Raw genomic sequence first — 17,614 nt, 5'->3', positions numbered from 1 at the left:
AAGAGTATTTTTTTTAGATCTTTGTGTCAGATGTTACTATGGGATACTGAAGTATAATTACAAGCATTCCATAAGTGTCAAAGGCTTTTATTGACTATGACATGAAGTTTATGCAGAGAGTCAATATTTGCAGTGGTGGCCCTTCTTTTTCAAGACCTCCGCAATTCTCCCTGGCATGCTGTCAATCAACTTCTGGGCAACATCAGGACTTTGATGGCCGCCCGACATTCTTGCATAATCAATTTTTGGAGTTTTTGTGGGTTTTTTTTTTTTGTACAACTGCCTCCTGAGGATTGACCACAAGTTCTCAATGGGATTAAGGTCTTGGAAGTTTCCTGGCCATGGACCCAAAATGTCCATGTTGTGTTCCACAAGCCACTAATTTATCACTTTTGCCCTATAGCAAGGTGCTCCATCAATGCTGGAGAAGGCATTGTTCCTCGCCAAGCTGTTCTTGGATGGTTGGGAAAAGTTATTCTCAGAGGAGGTTTTTGGTTCTTTATTTGTGGCAAAATTGTGAGTGAGCCCCCCCCCCCCCCAATCCCTTGTCTGAGAAGCAACCCTACACATGAATGGTCTCAGGATGCATGAGACAGGACTGGTAGCAGCCCTCACCTTTTCTTCTCTGGACAAGGTTTTTTCTGGATGCCCCAAACAATCGGAAAGGGGGTTCAGCAGTGAAAATGACTTTCTCCCAGTCCTCGGCAGTCCAATCCCTGGACCTTTTGCAGAATACCAGTCTGTCTCTGATGTTTTTCCTGGAGAGAAAGTCATTTTGCTTCTTTGCTGACCTTCTTGACATCAGACCGTCCTCCAAAAGTCTTCTCCTCACTGAGCGTGCCCATTTCCTCACACCTTCTTGCTGCCGTTCCAGAGCAAGCTCTGCACTGGTGGTCTTGCGATCCCGCAGCTCAATCAACTGTAGGAGATGGTCCTGGTGCTTGCTGGACTTTCTTGGGCACCCTGAAGCCTTTTTCTCAAATGCAGTGGAAACCTTTTTATTTTTATTTTTTATGGGATTGTGTTAATTTTCATGACAAAGAGGGTCTTTGCAATTAATTGCAATTCATCTGATCGCTCTTCATAACATTCTGGAGTATATGCAAATTGCCATCATAGAAACTGAGGCAGCAGACTTTGTGAAAATTAATATTTGTGTCATTCTCAAAGCTTTTGGCCGGGGCTGTATGTTATGTCATCATGTGTATATATTTCATGTTGTATACATTCCACTGTACTGTACAATATCTGACACTAATTCCCCCGTACACACGATAGGATTTTCCGACAACAAAATACATGTTTTTTTTCCAGACGGATGTTGGCACAAACTTGTCTTGCATACACACGGTCACACAAATGTTGTCGGAAATTCCAATCGTCAGAAACGCGGTGACGTACAACACATACGAAGAGCCGAGAAAAATTAAGTTCAATAGCCAGTGCTGCTCTTCTGCTTGATTCCGGGCATGTGTGGCACTTTGTGCGTCAGGATTGTGTACACACGATTAGAACAACAGATTTTGTTGTCTGAAAATTTGAGATCCAGATCTCAATTTTCCGACAACAAAATTTGCCGTCAGAAAGTCTGACCGTGTGTACGGAGCATTATACAGTGATCAGTGATAATACTATACACTGTCACTGTACCAATGACACTGGCTGGGTGTCAGAAACCATGAAACAGACCGAGACAGAAGTACAATCAAATCACACTTGTTTATTAATAAAAATAAAAAGGTAAATAGAAAAAAGCATAGTCAAGCATAGCCAGAGTCCTGTAGCCAGATCGGGTAGTCAGCCAGTCCAAAGTTCATTAACCAGATCGGGTAATCAGCCAGACCGGAAGTCAGGGATCCAAGAAGAGCAACCACAAACAGGATAAGAAGCCAGGAGGGATGTCAGCAAGCCAGTCTTGAAACAAACAGCAGGAGATGGTTCCCTGTGATGGGACCAACACGAAGGCAAATGAAAAAGTGAGCAGGAAGGCTTTAAATAGGCAGGTCAGACGAGCATCATCGGGATCAGCTGGTAACTGTGGAAAGAGAAGAGAGCTGGCAATTAGCCGACAGCTGATCGGCCAGCCCAGAGGAGGAAGGGCTAAGCCCAGCCCTGACACTGGGAAGGACAATCAAGGGATTAACTGTGCGCCTAACAATGTGTAATGTGTGCTGATTTTACTTTCTAATCTGGCTGTCTTTTCTTCCTGCTTTGCAGGGAGAAGAAACAGCCAGATCACTGTTCCTTGTTTCTAGTTTTGTAAACACAGAACTCTGTGTGTGATTGGACACAGCCAATCAGCAGGTTTTGGCCAAAATTATTGGTTGAAATCTGCTGCCAAACATGGTCACATATATGTACAAGACTGGTCACATACATGTACGTGCCGCTAGCAGTATATTTACTGTGATTGGTCTGCAGGTGGTTAACCAACCACTTGCTGACAGCCTAAGATACATGTACTGCGTCAGGTGGGCTCTGTTGAGCGAAATTCCGTACCTGTACATCATGTCCTACAATAGCTTCTAGGGGATGCGCGCGCTGCCGGAGGTGTGATCGCTCCCTGATTGGACAGAGGGTAGGGTTGCCACCCATACAGGAATGACCCGCAAGGTGCCTGCTGTCCAACCCCCCCCCCCCCCCCCGCCAGTCAGCCAGCCAGCCTGTAAATCCTTGCGACACCGTTGGGGGACAGAGCAAGGAGTAGAAGCAGCAGTGACAGCCCACAGCTCCATCAGACATCGGAGCTGTACGCCGATTCCTTCCTCCTTATTTGCTGTGTGTGTAACTCTCCGAATGTCTTCACTCACTACACGCCATTCTACTAGAGGGGGGTTAGCAAGGTCCCCTCCGATCACCCCTCACCTATTCCTGGATGGGGGTCCCCCTTATCACCCCTTCATTCCTCCTAGCTGGGGGTCTTTGTTTACTTGTGGGGGAGGAAGGGGGGTTCCTATGTTCCTGGATAGGGGCCGCCTTATCACCCCCCCTGCAGTCCTACTGGCTGGGGGTCTTCTATAACTGGAGAGAGCAGGGAGGCAAATTCCTGTATATCTGGATGGGGGTCCCCTCTTATAACCCCCCCTCCAACAATCCTAGTCTCACGTACTCCAAGCAATGCTGCACCTGTTACTGCGTGTAATACTGCACCTGCTGCACCTGTTACTGCAAGCACTACTGCACCTGTTACTGCCAGTGATACTGCACCTGCTGCACCTGTTACTGCAAGCACTACTGCACCTGTTGCTGCCAGTGATACTGCACCTGTTACTGCCAGTGATACTGCACCTGTTACTGCAAGCACGACTGCACCTGTTACTGCAAGCACGACTGCACCTGTTACTGCAAGCACTTCTGCACCTGTTACTGCAAGCACTTCTGCACCTGTTACTGCAAGCGGTACCGCACCTGTTACTCTGAGCTATACCGCACCTGTTACTCTGAGCTATACCGCATCTGTTACTGCGAGCGATACTGCACCTGTTACTGTGGGCGATACTGCACCTGTTACTGCGTGTAATACTGCACCTGTTGCTGCCAGTGATACTGCACCTGTTACTGCCAGTGATACTGCACCTGTTACTGCAAGCACGACTGCACCTGTTACTGCAAGCACTTCTGCACCTGTTACTGCAAGCGGTACCGCACCTGTTACTCTGAGCTATACCGCACCTGTTACTGCGAGCGATACTGCACCTGTTACTGTGGGCGATACTGCACCTGTTACTGCGAGCGATACTGCACCTGTTACTGTGGGCGATACTGCACCTGTTACTGCGTGTAATACTGCACTTGTTACGGCAAGCAATACCGCACCTGTTACTCCAATCGATACTGCACCTGTTACTCCGAGCGATGCCGCACCTGTTACTCCGAGTGATAATGCACCTGTTACTGTGGGGGATACCTCACCTGTTACTCTGAGTGATACTGCACCTGTTACTGCGAGCGATACCGCACTCGTTACCGCAGGCGATACTGCACCTGTTACTGCGAGCGATACCGCACCTGTTACCCAGTGCGATACTGCACCTGTTACTGCGAGAGATACCGAACCTGTTACTGCAAACGATACTGCACCTGTTGCTCTGTGCGATACTTCACCTATTACTCCATGCGATACTGCACCTGTTACTGCAAGTGATACAGCGCCTAGAGGCGATTCAGTTCGCATTGTGCGCTATACAAGTATTTCATTCATTCATACTTCACCTGTTACTGCACACAATACTTCACCTGTTACAGTGAGAGATACTGCACCTGTTGCCATATGTAACGATACTAGTGTTAGCATCTGTGTTCTGAACAAAACCTTGTTATCCTTTAACTTGCATACTTCGAAATACAATCACTGTTAACCCTTTGTGGATTTTGTGTAAGCTGCTTCCTTAACCTGGGTATTCTACTCCTGGCCCCACCCACAAGATGATTGGGCTTCCTGTCATGTGACAGTCTCACGTGGGTTTGCACTGAACTCAGTTTGGCCCAAACTCACATGAGACTGTCACATGACAGCAGGCTGCCACCCCTAATCAGCTGTGGTCATGGAATTCCCCACCCCCGCATGTAACAAAGGGGCAGGCATGTTGGTGACATCATTGTGGACAATGCTAATGAACAATATATGTCCATGTGGCCATAATGGGTCAATGATGTCACCAGCATACCCGCCCCTTTATGATAAAGACTGTTTCCCTTGTTATGTGAGGGTGATGAATTCCATGGCCGCAGCTAACTGGGCCTCCTGTCATGGGTTCAGACCAAAATTTAGCTCATCACTAGTTACGGAAATCCATCATGACCAGAAATAATCTTTTACTTTATATTACATTTAATAAAATCTGATTGGATGATAACCACATGGATGCAATAACTTTTGATGTCTTTACAGGAGAACAAGATGTCCAACGTCAGTGATGAGACGGAACCAAAGGGCTTTTACACCCATGAGCATTTGTTTACTATCATACTCTTATCTTTCACGACCCTCGTAGGCGTCCCCGGCAATGCTCTGGTGCTCTGGGTTACCGGAGTGAAGATGAAGTGGACCATGACTACCATTTGGTTTTGGAACCTTGCTGTGGCCGATATTATCTGCTGCTTGTTTCTCCCATTCACTATAGTGCAGTACTTCTACGGAGAATGGCTGTACGGTCCCGTGCTCTGCAAGATGATTCACTTCATTGTTCCATTGAACATGTTCACCAGGGTCTTCACCTTGGTGGCTATCAGTGTTGACCGTTGCATCCTGGTTGTCCAACCCATTTGGGCCCAAAATCACCGAGGAGTACGAACGGCGTGGATGACCTGCTTGGCTATTTGGACCTTGTCCTCCCTGATGTGTCTACCTAAAGTCCTGTACCAAAGAATCTACACTCCTGACAACAAAACTTATTGCTATTCTGAAGAGCACATAATAGAGCCCACCACTTACATTAATATGGTTTTTGGTTTTCTGCTTCCATTCCTAATCATTTCTGCCTGTTACATTTCTGTGGCTTTTATATTACACAATAGAAGAGCTACAAAAGTTGGTAATAAAATCATCAAGGTGTCTTTAGGGATTATAGTCGCATTTTTTATCACCTGGGCCCCCTACCACATCATGGGTGTAGTCCTGCTATTCACTGTAAGTCATGTAGTGCTCATCCTAGATCTGTTCTCACTGTCTCTGGCCATGTTCAGTAGTTGCATCAACCCAATTCTCTATGTCTTCATGGGGAAAGATATGAAGGATAAGGTGAAACATTCTATTTCAGAGCTCATGCAAAGTACACTTACTGAAAGCCTATCAAAAACACCACCTGAGAGGAATCAGCACATTGGAGCGGACGACGTGCCGCTACAGTGAAGATCTTATTGTAAAATGTGCCAAAGGATGATTGCCAAGACAATTGAAGGAAGACCTCTGTGTGAATGCTTAAGAATCAACTAGTGATTGTGGTCAACTGCAACTGCAGGAAATCTTATCAGGGCATTCTAGGGTGGCTGTACATGGGCAGATATCTTGTACAAGTCACATGTCATCGAGGCCTACTGCTGTTTGACTGACGCGACCAATGGGCATTGGCGGAACACACATAAGGTCTAGGCTGCCGAACCTACGTGCTTAAATCGCATTGATATATCCCATGCTTATGGAAACCCTGGTCTTCAGGGACAACTTTCTCAAGTGCCTGGTATTTCCCTCCCCCTACCAGGATAGGAAAGCCTCACCTTTATTGCCCAGTATGCTAGAAGTTTCCTACATTTTACATTTTGCAAATTAGCTTCAGCCAATTCAGTCAGTTACAGTCCAATGGAAAGTAATTACAGGCTTGTCTCTAGGGAATGGGTGTCCAACCTGTGGCCCTCTAGCTGTTGTGAAACTCCAAGTCCCATCATGCCTCTGCCTTTGGAATTCACAAATGTACTTGTCAGCCTTATATTGCTTCGTAGTTCTGCAACAGCTGGAGGGCACAGTTCGAGCACCCATGCTCTAGGGGCAAAATCGATTTGGTCAGGTTGGGGTATCCTGGTTGATTGTTTCCTCCATAAGCCCTAAAAAATTTTCCTCAAATATACATGTACAAGCAGCAGTGACGGTGGGTGGTCAAAATTTTTTTGGGGGGGCGCAAACAAACTGAAAAATACCGAACCCATCAATTGCAGCCTCATTGTGCCCATCAAATGCAGCCATTGTGCCCATCAAATGCAGCCATTGTGCCCCATCATATGGCAGCCATTTGTGCCCGTCAAATGCAGCCACTTTTGCCCGTCAAATACAGCCACTTGTGCCCGTCATATGCAGCCACTTGTGCCCATCAAATGCAGCCAGGCATGTCCCCCGGCTCAGCTGTCACTTCACTAACCCCCCCCCCCCTGCGGCCGGTCCGGTGGCACTTACCGCTCGTGTGGCGGGGATCTGCTCCTCTCCTGCAGTGATGGGGCTCTCCTCCTCGGCAGCTCTCCCCCTCAGCGGGAAGTGGCGGCTCTCCTCCTCATCAGGAAGCGGTGGCTGCGGCTTCTATGTCCGCTCTGTAACCTTTGGGTCTTTTTTCTTTCTGGGTCTTTTTGGGTCCTTTTTTTTGGGACAGCCCTGCAAGTACTTGGAGGACCGACTTTCAGCAGGTCTCTATAGAGCAGTACAAAGAAATTGTAAAAGCGAGCTCAATAGTAAATAAATAACTAAATCCCTCTGAAGGGTGAAACCAACACTCTGAAGAGCCAGTTCAGTACCATCTCTATGCCGATGACACCCATATCTGTCTACTCCTCATCTCACTCCTTCAGCCTCCTCTCGCATTACTAACTACTAACGGACATATCAGCATTGATGTCAACGCTTCCTTAAACTGAATCTCTCTAAACCCGAGCTCATAATATTCCCTCCCGCCTGTGCCCCCCTCCATGACTTTTCCATCAAGATCAATAATGCAGCCATCAATCCCTCCCCCCATGCCTAGGTGTAATCCTAGACTCTGACCTGTCCTTTCAGTCCCAAAGCCAATGGTTGTGAAAAGCTTGTAGACATCACCGGCGCAACATCTCTCAATTCTCCCCGTTTTAACTAATGAAACCACCAAGATCCTCATTCACCCACTTCAATTTAATGTCCTCTACCCCTCTCTGCCAATCCCTCCGCTGGCTTCCATTCAGTGTCCTCCACCCCTCTCTGCCAATCCCTCCACTGGCTTCCATTCAGTGTCCTCCACCCCTCTCTGCCAATCCCTCCACTGGCTTCCATTCAGTGTCCTCCACCTCTCTCTGCCAATCCCTCCACTGCCTTCCATTCAGTGTCCTCCACCTCTCTCTGACAATCCCTCCACTGCCTTCCATTCAGTGTCCTCCACCTCTCTCTGCCAATCCCTCCACTGGCTTCCATTCAGTGTCCTCCACCCCTCTCTGCCAATCCCTCCACTGGCTTCCATTCAGTGTCCTCCACCTCTCTCTGCCAATCCCTCCACTGGCTTCTATTCAGTGTCCTCTACCCCTCTCTGCCAATCCCTCTGCTGGCTTCCATTTAGTATCCTCCACCCCTCTCTGCCAATCCCTCCACTGGCATCCATTCAGTGTCCTCCACCTCTCTCTGCCAATCCCTCCACTGGCTTCTATTCAGTGTCCTCTACCCCTCTCTGCCAATCCCTCTGCTGGTTTCCATTTAGTATCCTCCACCCCTCTCTGCCAATCCCTCCGCTGGCTTCCATTTAGTGTCCTCCACCCCTCTCTGCCAATCCCTCCACTGGCTTCCATTCAGTGTCCTCCACCTCTTTCTCTGCCAATCCCTCAGCTGGCTTCTATTCAGTGTCCTCTACCCCTCTTTGTCAATCCCTCCGCTGGCTTCCATTTAGTGTCCTCCACCCCTCTCTGCCAATCCCTCCACTGGCTTCCATTCAGTGTCCTCTACCCCTCTCTGCCAATCCCTCCACTGGCTTCCACCCAGTATCCACCACCCCTCTCTGCCAATCCACTGCCTTCCACCAAGAATACAATTCAAAATACTAACAACAACATACAAAGCCATCCATCGCTCTGCCCTGAACTACATTACCAACCTTGTCTCAAAATATCACCCTCTGTGCTCCTTCTAACACCTCCTTCTCTCTAGCTTGAACATCATCTCCTCCCATGCTCATCTCCAAGACTTCTAAGACTTCTAAAAAACCCAGTGGCAGCCCCTCCATAGGCCCCCCCCCATCAATGCCTCCGGCCGGTCGCTTGTATTCCATGATTCGAGCCAGAGGCTCTAATAAGCTTCAAAAAAGGGTGGGCTCCGGATGCAGCTGTGTGACAATAGTGAATGAATATTCGCCATTGTAACACTGATTCTCCTCCCGGCCAATCAGGAAGCGGGCCCTGAGACCCGTCACCCGATTGGCCGAAAAGGAGATCTGATCGGATTGTCCGCCATTAGGAGACACAGGGGAAGTGAGGAAGCAGCTGCCTGCAGCACAGAGAGAAGCCGCCACCACCCGCCACTGACTGACTGACTGACCTGGGGGAGGGGGGTGCTGCCTGTGACCCAGGGGGGAGATATGGCGGTGGATTGTTTGCTGCCCCCCTCAAAAAAACAAAACACCAGCCGCCACTGGCAAAACTTCTCCCATGTTCTAGAACTTCCAACCTCCATCTACCTTTATGTCTCCGACTCTGTCCACCTTTAGGTGATCCCTGAATATGCATATCTTCAGGGACGTCTACCTGGCCTCCACCTAAAGACTGAACTTTTACTTTCTCCATCAACTCATCCAACCACCACCCCCTCCCCCCCTTTATAATCTTTGGTAACTGACTGTCTCTCTTTGTTTTGTAAAGTGCTGTGAAAACTCTTTTGACGCCACATAAATCCTGTATAATAATAATAATTGCCATTTGATCATGTGGTCTTTGTTGGAATGGGGGTTCAGCCCATCTGAACTCTGATCTTCCTCTTTAGCGGAAATCACAAGACTAAACATCTAGGCTTTTGTAAATGATACTTTGTAACCAATCTAACAATTAATCAGTTTATCAATAATTGTATTATAGACCTCAGACACCGACCAAAGAATCTACTTCTGGACTGCTTGAGGCTGGTCTGCATTCGCTGTTCTTCCAAAATTGCTTTTCTATATATTTATAGAGGATTGTATAATGTATCTGTAGAGTGTCATGACTTATACAAATTTAATTGTAAGCTAGCTTAGATATTCAATGCGTCCCATAAACATAATATAAAGTGTAATATAGAAATAAATACGAAAATGTTTGAAAAAATTTGAGCGTGTTTTTTAATTCTTTACTTTAATTTTCCTAGGGAGATAAAACAATACAGTAAAGGGAGTAGACAAGGATCAGAGGTCTTCACCTCATAAACTTCACCCCAAAATATTGTAAGTCTCATTAAACAGATAAGGTGCATGTGATAAAAGGGGGGACATTTTATAGAGATGAAGCCACAAAGCTAGTTGGGGGTCTCTAGAACAGACATGGTTGGATTTACGCTGGCAATACCCTACTCAGAGTGATTGGCATGCAAGACTAGAAGAGAGGAGAGCAGAGCCGATCTGAGTGTAGCAATGTAACAGAAAATAGATTTATTCAAAGTAATGCACTCACTAGACAGAAGATAATTCTAGGCTGTGTGTCATCCAGATCAATGCAGAGATATGTGGCAGCACTGGAAGAGCACAATCTCCTCTGAGTCGGACCCAAAGGCACTGGTGGTTTCTGGTGACCTGGGCTGGATGGGGGGTAGTGGCTACTCTCCTCTCTTCTTGTGTCTACCTACAGATATTTCTTCTACTTGTAGCACAGGCTTAGTATTGCCTCTGTAATATATGCAGAATATTGCTCTCTGAAACATTGCATTGCATTTTCTGGCTAAACTAAAGGGCCCCAACGCTGGCAGACTCTGTGTGTGTGTTTGTGTGAATAGAATTCCCACTGTGGTTAGCTAGAACCTACAAGACCTAGGTAGGATCTTATAGTCAGTAATATCACTTTTGGGAAATTGTTGAACATTATTCTTTGTATTGTATTGTACAGTTTTGTTCACCACTTATTCAATGCATTTCAGGCAAGGCCTCCCACTGGCGGTTAAAGTGAATGAACACAAATCCTGTTTTCCTTTACTGAGAAGTTGTAGTATATTATTGCACTTAATATTTGTATTCTGTTAATCAGTTTATCTCTTTTCAGGGCTTTTTGCTAGTTCTAATAAAGCCCAGCTAAAAGTTTAAACAGTGTTTTGGGGTTACTGAGATCCTGGGGAGGGTGAGTCATCACTGGTGTGGGACAGAAGACCCATATATTACAGTGGCCCTTGCGGGGGTGGCGCTACATGTGGGGGCTCGTCCGGGATACCTTCTGGTCCCTGTCACAGAGTGATGACTACCTCTACCAGCCAAGTCACCATGATGGACCCGGTCATTGCTGCCAAGTGGTGTGAAGAACAAAATGGCAGGTTAGGGCTCTGTGTAATTATGAGTCTCACTGGTGCCACCTGGACTGAGAAACAGATCCAGCAAGTAGTGTCGGCTTTGATGCCTGATCAGAAAACATTCATGTTGGACCTGAAAGTTGATCGGATAGCCTCTTGCACCTATGCTTTGCTAGAATGGAAAAGAGGAATCCCGACCTGTTTCCAGGGAGATAGCATACAGTTACCAGGGGATCTCAAAGCTCAGCTTATAAGGCCAAGTATGCTGGATGAACACCCTGAAAATGCTAGCTCAACAACATCAGGACCAGGAGTATCAGCTACTACTTCCATCCCAACTACAGGGTTCCCTCCTGCTACATTCTTTACCGATATGGGAAAGCTGGTGGAAACGTTGGCACAAAACTCAGCCACATCTGCTAATTATGGATATCGAAAGTTGCGGTCCTATTCTGGGAAGGTCCCTGTGCCATCCGGGGAAGAGGACTTTGAAACCTGGATAGATCAGGCAGATCAGGCTGTGGAAGAATGGGAAGTCGCTGACACAGTAAAAAGACAAAGGTTAATCGAGAGCCTAAGATCTCCTGCTTCAGATGTAATCAGAAATCTAAAAAGGGACAAGCCAGGCTGCACAGCCACTGAGTGTCTAGAAGCTTTACGAGAGGTTTTTGGAGGGGTGGAGAATTGTGCTGAGCTAATTTATATGTTCTCACACACCTATCAAAATGAAGGAGAAGAGTTATCCGCTTATGTCCAACGACTGGATAAAATACTTCATCAGGTCATTCTAAAAGGAGGCATGGAGCCGAGTCATGCAAGCAAAGCTTTGTTGGATCAAATTCTTAAAGGAGCACTCCCACTGGATCCCATAATGTTGAAATTTCGGACTAGAGACCAGAACAAGCCATTGACTTACTCCAAATTGGTCAAAACTATCCTAGAAGAAGAGGCTTTAATTAAGGCTAAAAAAACCTGCTAGTGCTTTACATGCGGCTTTCACCGTAGAAGTAGGAACCATGGACATAGTAGAAGTCCAGTCCGAAGTAATGGCTTTGAAAACTCAGATGTCACAGATGATGGAGTTGATGACATTGCTGTCTGCCAGAATTGCCATACCAGAGGGGGGAAAGACATTGAAACCAACCAGGGCAGAGGCAATACAGAATGTTCCTGCTGGAGAGCCCTTTAGTTCAGTGGTCTGCTATAATTGTGGGGGTATCGGTCACTATCAACGTGACTGTCCCAGCCCAACAAAGCCACGAAGAGTACATCATAAGCCGGCGGGAAACTGCAGAGGGCCCTGGTGAGGGAGCCAGCCAGGTGCCCATCTAAGTCAACTCGCTCCAGTTCACAAGTCTTAAATGAAGGGCGGTTAAGGCCTAAACCTTTGTACCAAGCCTCACCCAAAGCCTCAGTTAGGCTGCCCAAGCTACTCTCAGAGTCGGGTCCCGGATCACGGGAGATCGGTGCACACCACAACCAAAACTGTCAGTCCAGATGACAACGGAAACGGGCCCAGGCCAAAAGAGGGATTCAAGCCCAAACAGCCAAGCAAGCTGCATCAAAACAACCAAGCAAGTTGCCTGACAAGCTGGTGGGTCCTTCTCCTATAGTGCCAGTTCAGGTGGAAGGTGTATACACAAAAGCCCTTCTAGACTCTGGTGCCCAAGTGACTCTAATTTACCGTGATTTCTATGGTAAACACCTGAAACACCTGCCCTTGCAGAAGTTAGAAAATCTAGAGATCTGGGGTATAGGAACTAAGAAGCTCCCCTATGACGGATATCTTCCGATCGAGCTTGAATTTGGCCCATCTGTTGTAGGGCAGAAAGAGACTTCCGACACATTGGCCATTGTATGTCCCCGCCCCCCGGGGGCTAATCGGAGTTCCTTGATTGTGGGGATGAACACTGACTTGGTTCGTCGGTTACTTACTCCTCAGGTCTCAGAGGGTGAAGATGCAGCTAAAAGTGTACATCAGATGCTGCGCTCAGTGTACCAGCGATTGGTCCATGAACAAAATGCTCCTGTCAGTGTTCGTAATGTTACTGATTCTCCAGTGAAGCTTCGGACCCGAATGATGATAGGGCAGGTAAATCCAGCCACACCCATCACACAACACAGTGTAGTGGGGGAAGCCAAGGAAGAGTTACCAGAGGAGTATTTCTATCCAAAAGGCTCTCCTATGACATCTGAATGGAAAGAACGGGCAAAACACAACTCCGTATCGATTATCGCACTCTCAACAAAAGAACCATTCCAGACCAGTACACCACTCCACGAATAGAAGATGCCCTGCAATGCCTTTCAGGTGCCAAATGGTTCAGCGTGTTAGACCTGAGAAGTGGGTACCATCAGATCCCGATGCATCCAGATGACCAGGAGAAAAAACTATTTCATCTGCCCAGTGGGGTTCTTTGAGTTTGAAAGGATGCCACAGGGTCTGTCTGGAGCCCCTGCAACATCCCAACGCTTGATGGAACGGACTGTTGGTGATATGAACTTAATTGGAGTGTTAGTGTACCTAGACGACATAATTGTCTTTGGACAGACTTTGGAAGAACACGAGGAGCGTCTAGAGAAGGTTCTGAAGCGACTCTATGAAGAGGGATTGAAGCTGTCCCTTGAGAAGTGCCAGTTCTACCAGTCAACAGTCACCTACCTTGGGCACGTTGTCTCAGCAGAGAGAGTGGCCACTGACCCCAAGAAGTTGGAAGCCGTTACCACTTGGCCCAGGCCTAGAAATGTGCAAGAGCTGAGATCTTTTCTTGGGTTCTGCTCCTACTACAGGAGGTTTGTGGACTGATTTGCCAAAATAGCCAGACCTCTCACTGAGCTTTTGCGGGCTGGAGATGATGGAGAGCAAGAGGTCCCAGAAGTAGTCTGGCAAATCAGTGGAGCGAGAAAGTCTCGGGAGTCCATAGAGGGAGAGTGGTCTGATCAGTGCGAACAAGATTTCCTTCAGTTGAAACGGAGCTTGATCAATGCACCAGTTTTAGCCTACGCTGACAACCGCAAGCCCTATGAGCTCCATGTTGATGCCAGCAGAGAAGGACTAGGTGGTGTGTTGTACCAAGAACATGATTTATGTCAAGGGATTGAGTACCGAGCCAGAGGAGCGACAGGGGCCGAAGCCATTGGAGTCACCACTGTTGGGGTCCCAAAGCTCTATTGTGACTTGACCCAAGTGAGGGATGAGGGACTGCCTACCCTTTCCAAGAAAGACTTGAGGAAGGATCAAACAGAAGATCCCCTTTGTTCTCTGACTTTGAAAGCCTTGGAGAGTGGTCGCCCAGAACTTCTACTCACAGCAGACTCCCCAAAGGAGGCTCGATTGGTTCACAAGGAGTGGAATCGACTGCAGTTCTCAGATGGAGTGGTCTACTGAAGGGGCCCCTCGGATGATCCAGAGGAGAGTTGGCAGCTGTTCCTCCCGGAGAAGCATAGTGGGACAGTGCTGAATGCATTACATGATCAACATGGACACTTGGGACCTGATAGAGCATTTAAGTTAGTTAGGGATCGTTTCTACTGGCCGTGTATGCGAACTGAAATCAAAAGTTACAGTCGCTCCTGCCTTCGCTGCATCCAGAGAAAGATTTTGCCTTCCAGAGCTGCCCCAATGGGTCATCTACAGAGTCAAAGTCCTATGGATCTGGTGTGCATCGATTTCTTGTGTCTGGAACCCGACACGAGTGGTCAAGGGAATGTGTTGGTAGTGACTGATTATTTCACCCGTTATGCCCAGGCTTATCCAACAAGAGATCAACGAGCTGTCACAGTCGCCAAAGTGTTAGTGGAGAAATTCTTTGTTCATTATGGATTACCTCAGAGAATTCACTCTGACCAAGGAAGAGACTTTAAAGCAGGCTCATTAAACAGCTATTGGATCATCTGAGTATCAAAAAATCGAGAACGACACCTTACCACCCTCAAGGGGATCCTCAACCAGAGAGGTTTAATCGTACCCTCCTTGACATGTTTGGAACCCTTCCATCTGACAGAGAACAGCATTGGAGCAGGCACATTTCCGCTGTGGTTCATGCCTATAACAGTACTGAAAATGACGCAACGGGTTACTCACCATATAGACTGATGTTTGGAAGAGAAGCTCATCTGCCAGTGGACTTGGCCTTCGGTGTCTCAATAGACAGAACTTCCACTACATCCTACAGGGGCTATGTGGATAGGCTCAGAAAGAACTTAAAGACAGCCTATGAGAAGGCACAAGAAGCTTCTGGTGTTAGAGGTCAGCGGAACAGTAAGAATTATGATTTGAACGTTAGGATTCATGATTTACAGCAGGGTGACAAGGTGTTGCTGAGGAATCTGGGTCTTTCTGGAAAGCATAAGTTAGCTGACCGTTGGAGTTCTCAACAATATGTTGTCTGCAAGCAACTGCCTGGTCTTCCTGTATACCAAATTTGGCCTGATGGGTCCCCTGAAGACCTGGCATCGAAATCATTTACTACCTCTGAGTGAAACCGTCAGGGTACCTGTGAGAACAGAGACGTCATTACCCAAACCATCTTCTTTCAGGCAAGTTCCAGTTACTAGGTCTCAACCTCTACTGCCAGATGAGGCCACAACAATAGAAGATGACAGTGATGATGAGCTTGAGGTAGGATGGTTGTGGCCATCTGAGCCCATGGATGCCACTCCCTCCACATCAACTGCTAATCAGCCCTCAAGTGTGCTCCGGCCTGATGCATCAGAATTTGTGCCCCAGGTGCAAGGAAATTCAGAGCTAGTAGAGCAAGCTTACCAGTTAGTCCATGAACCTGATGAAGGGTTTCTGGATGGGCGTTCCTCTGAACTTGAAAAAAAAAACTGTTTGAGGAAAGCCACCTTGAACCGGATGGAGAATCTTGTGAAGAGACTAGTCTTCAGCCCAAAGAACAGAGAGCTAAGAGAGCAGTGAGACCCCCACTTAGATTAACATATGATACCCCTGGAACAAGCTCAGAAGAAGCTATTCCCACTGTTCACAGACTTCCTGATTCTCAGGCACATTCTATGGTGGTACCAGTGACCGATGTCCCCAACCCATCGCCTAACACACTTTGGTGGCAGGTCCCATTACCTAATGCATTTGTTAGGAAATGTCATAAAATCAGCCTAAGATCATAGGCCTAATTTGTTGGTCCATGTGTAAGGTTACTGTACAAATGCTATGTTATTATTAACTGCACTCATCTCTCTCTTTGGGGGACCAAAGATTTTTTTAGAAGGGGGTGGATGTAGCACAGGCTTAGTATTGCCTCTTTAATATAAGCAGAATATTGCTCTCTGAAACATTGCATTGCATTTTCTGGCTAAACTGATAGCTGCAGGATTGAAGGCAGACTGGGTCCTGCTGTAGCTAAGAAAGAAGCCCATCCCTAACAACAAAAACAATGAAAGACAGGATTGGATAGCTACCCAGGAGAGCTGTGATCAGGGCTGGACTGGAACAAAAATTTGGCCCTGGACTTCATCCAGACCGGCCCACTTTAATTTTGCAAACACGCAAAAAACAGTATATAAACTGTACGCAATTGCGCAAAAAAGCCCCCAGAGAGCCCCCTTTACATCAGGGTCCCCAGAGAGCCCCCCACTTACATCATGGTCCCCATATAGCCTTCCCCTTACATCAGGGTCCCCAGAGAGCCTCCCCTTACATCAGGGTCCCCAGAGAGCCTCCCCTTACATCGGGGTCCCCAGAGAGCCCCTCTTACATCAGAGTCCCCAGAGAGCCCCCCACTTACATCAGGGTCCCCAGAGAGCCTCCCCTTACATCAGGGTCCCCATAGAGCCTTCCCCTTACATCAGGGTCCCCAGAGAGCCTCCTCTTACATCAGGGTCCCCAGAGAGCCTCCCCTTACATCAGGGTCCCCAGAGAGCCCCTCTTACATCAGAGTACCCAGAGATCATCCGCCTTACATCAGGGTCCCCAGAGAGCCCCTCTTACATCAGAGTACCCAGAGATCCTCCGCCTTACATCAGGGTCCCCAGAGAGCCCCTCTTACATCAGAGTCCCCAGAGATCATCCTCCTTACATCAGGGTCCCTAGAGAGCCAACCCCTTACATCTGGGTCCCCACAGAGCCCCCCCCCTTACATCCGGGTTCCCACAGAGCCCCCCCTTACATCCGGGTCCACAAAGAGCCCCTCCTTACATCAGGGTCACCAGAAAGAGGGCAGGTAGTGGGCCGGGACCCTGTGGTTGGGGACTCCTGGACTGACTCGGGGCTATGGGCCCCAGATTCGGGGCTATAGCCCCAAAAGTCCCCCCCAGCGATGCCACTGGCTGTCACTGAAACCGGCCCACTGAGCCATTGGCCCACCGGGAAACTCCCTATAGTCCCTATGGCCAGTACATGCCTGGCTGTGATTGGGGGAGAGAGAGGAGGACACAGGAGGAGAGACAGACTGGCATGGTGGCAGGCAGACAGAAGAAAGTATCCCATGTGTTTAACTCTTGAGCACTTGCAGAGCCTGTGACTCTCCTAAGGAAGGTGCACACTTGAGAGGGGAGTTTGCAGTGTGTTATTCTGCCTGATTACTGAAGATGTGCTAACAGTGCAGAGAAATCTAGAGACCAATTTCAGTGCTGCAGCAATCATCATCATTATCCTGTTTGGAGGTTTCTGTGGCCTGTGTTGCTCCCATCACCATCCAGTCAACTGAGACAGCGATCAATCTACCAATTGCTGGAAGGAAGATATATCAAGTG

General features: G+C 47.8%; 1 protein-coding gene across 1 annotated transcript; it reads left to right on the top strand.

The window, feature by feature from the left end:
• Positions 1 to 4,782: 4,782 nt before the first annotated feature.
• On the top strand, positions 4,783 to 6,184 carry LOC143973699 (C3a anaphylatoxin chemotactic receptor-like). Its single transcript, XM_077474549.1, has one exon. The coding sequence runs from the start codon at positions 4,880 to 4,882 to the stop codon at positions 5,849 to 5,851; it is 972 nt and encodes a 323-aa protein (XP_077330675.1). The 5' UTR covers positions 4,783 to 4,879; the 3' UTR covers positions 5,852 to 6,184.
• The last annotated feature ends 11,430 nt before the right edge of the window (positions 6,185 to 17,614 follow it).

The sequence above is a fragment of the Lithobates pipiens genome, unplaced genomic scaffold (genome assembly GCF_037356315.1).
Source record: "Lithobates pipiens isolate NorthernLeopardFrog02 unplaced genomic scaffold, aLitPip1_a1.2 Scaffold_92, whole genome shotgun sequence".
NCBI lineage: Eukaryota > Metazoa > Chordata > Amphibia > Anura > Ranidae > Lithobates > Lithobates pipiens.
This window is presented reverse-complemented; position numbering and strand designations above follow the sequence as displayed.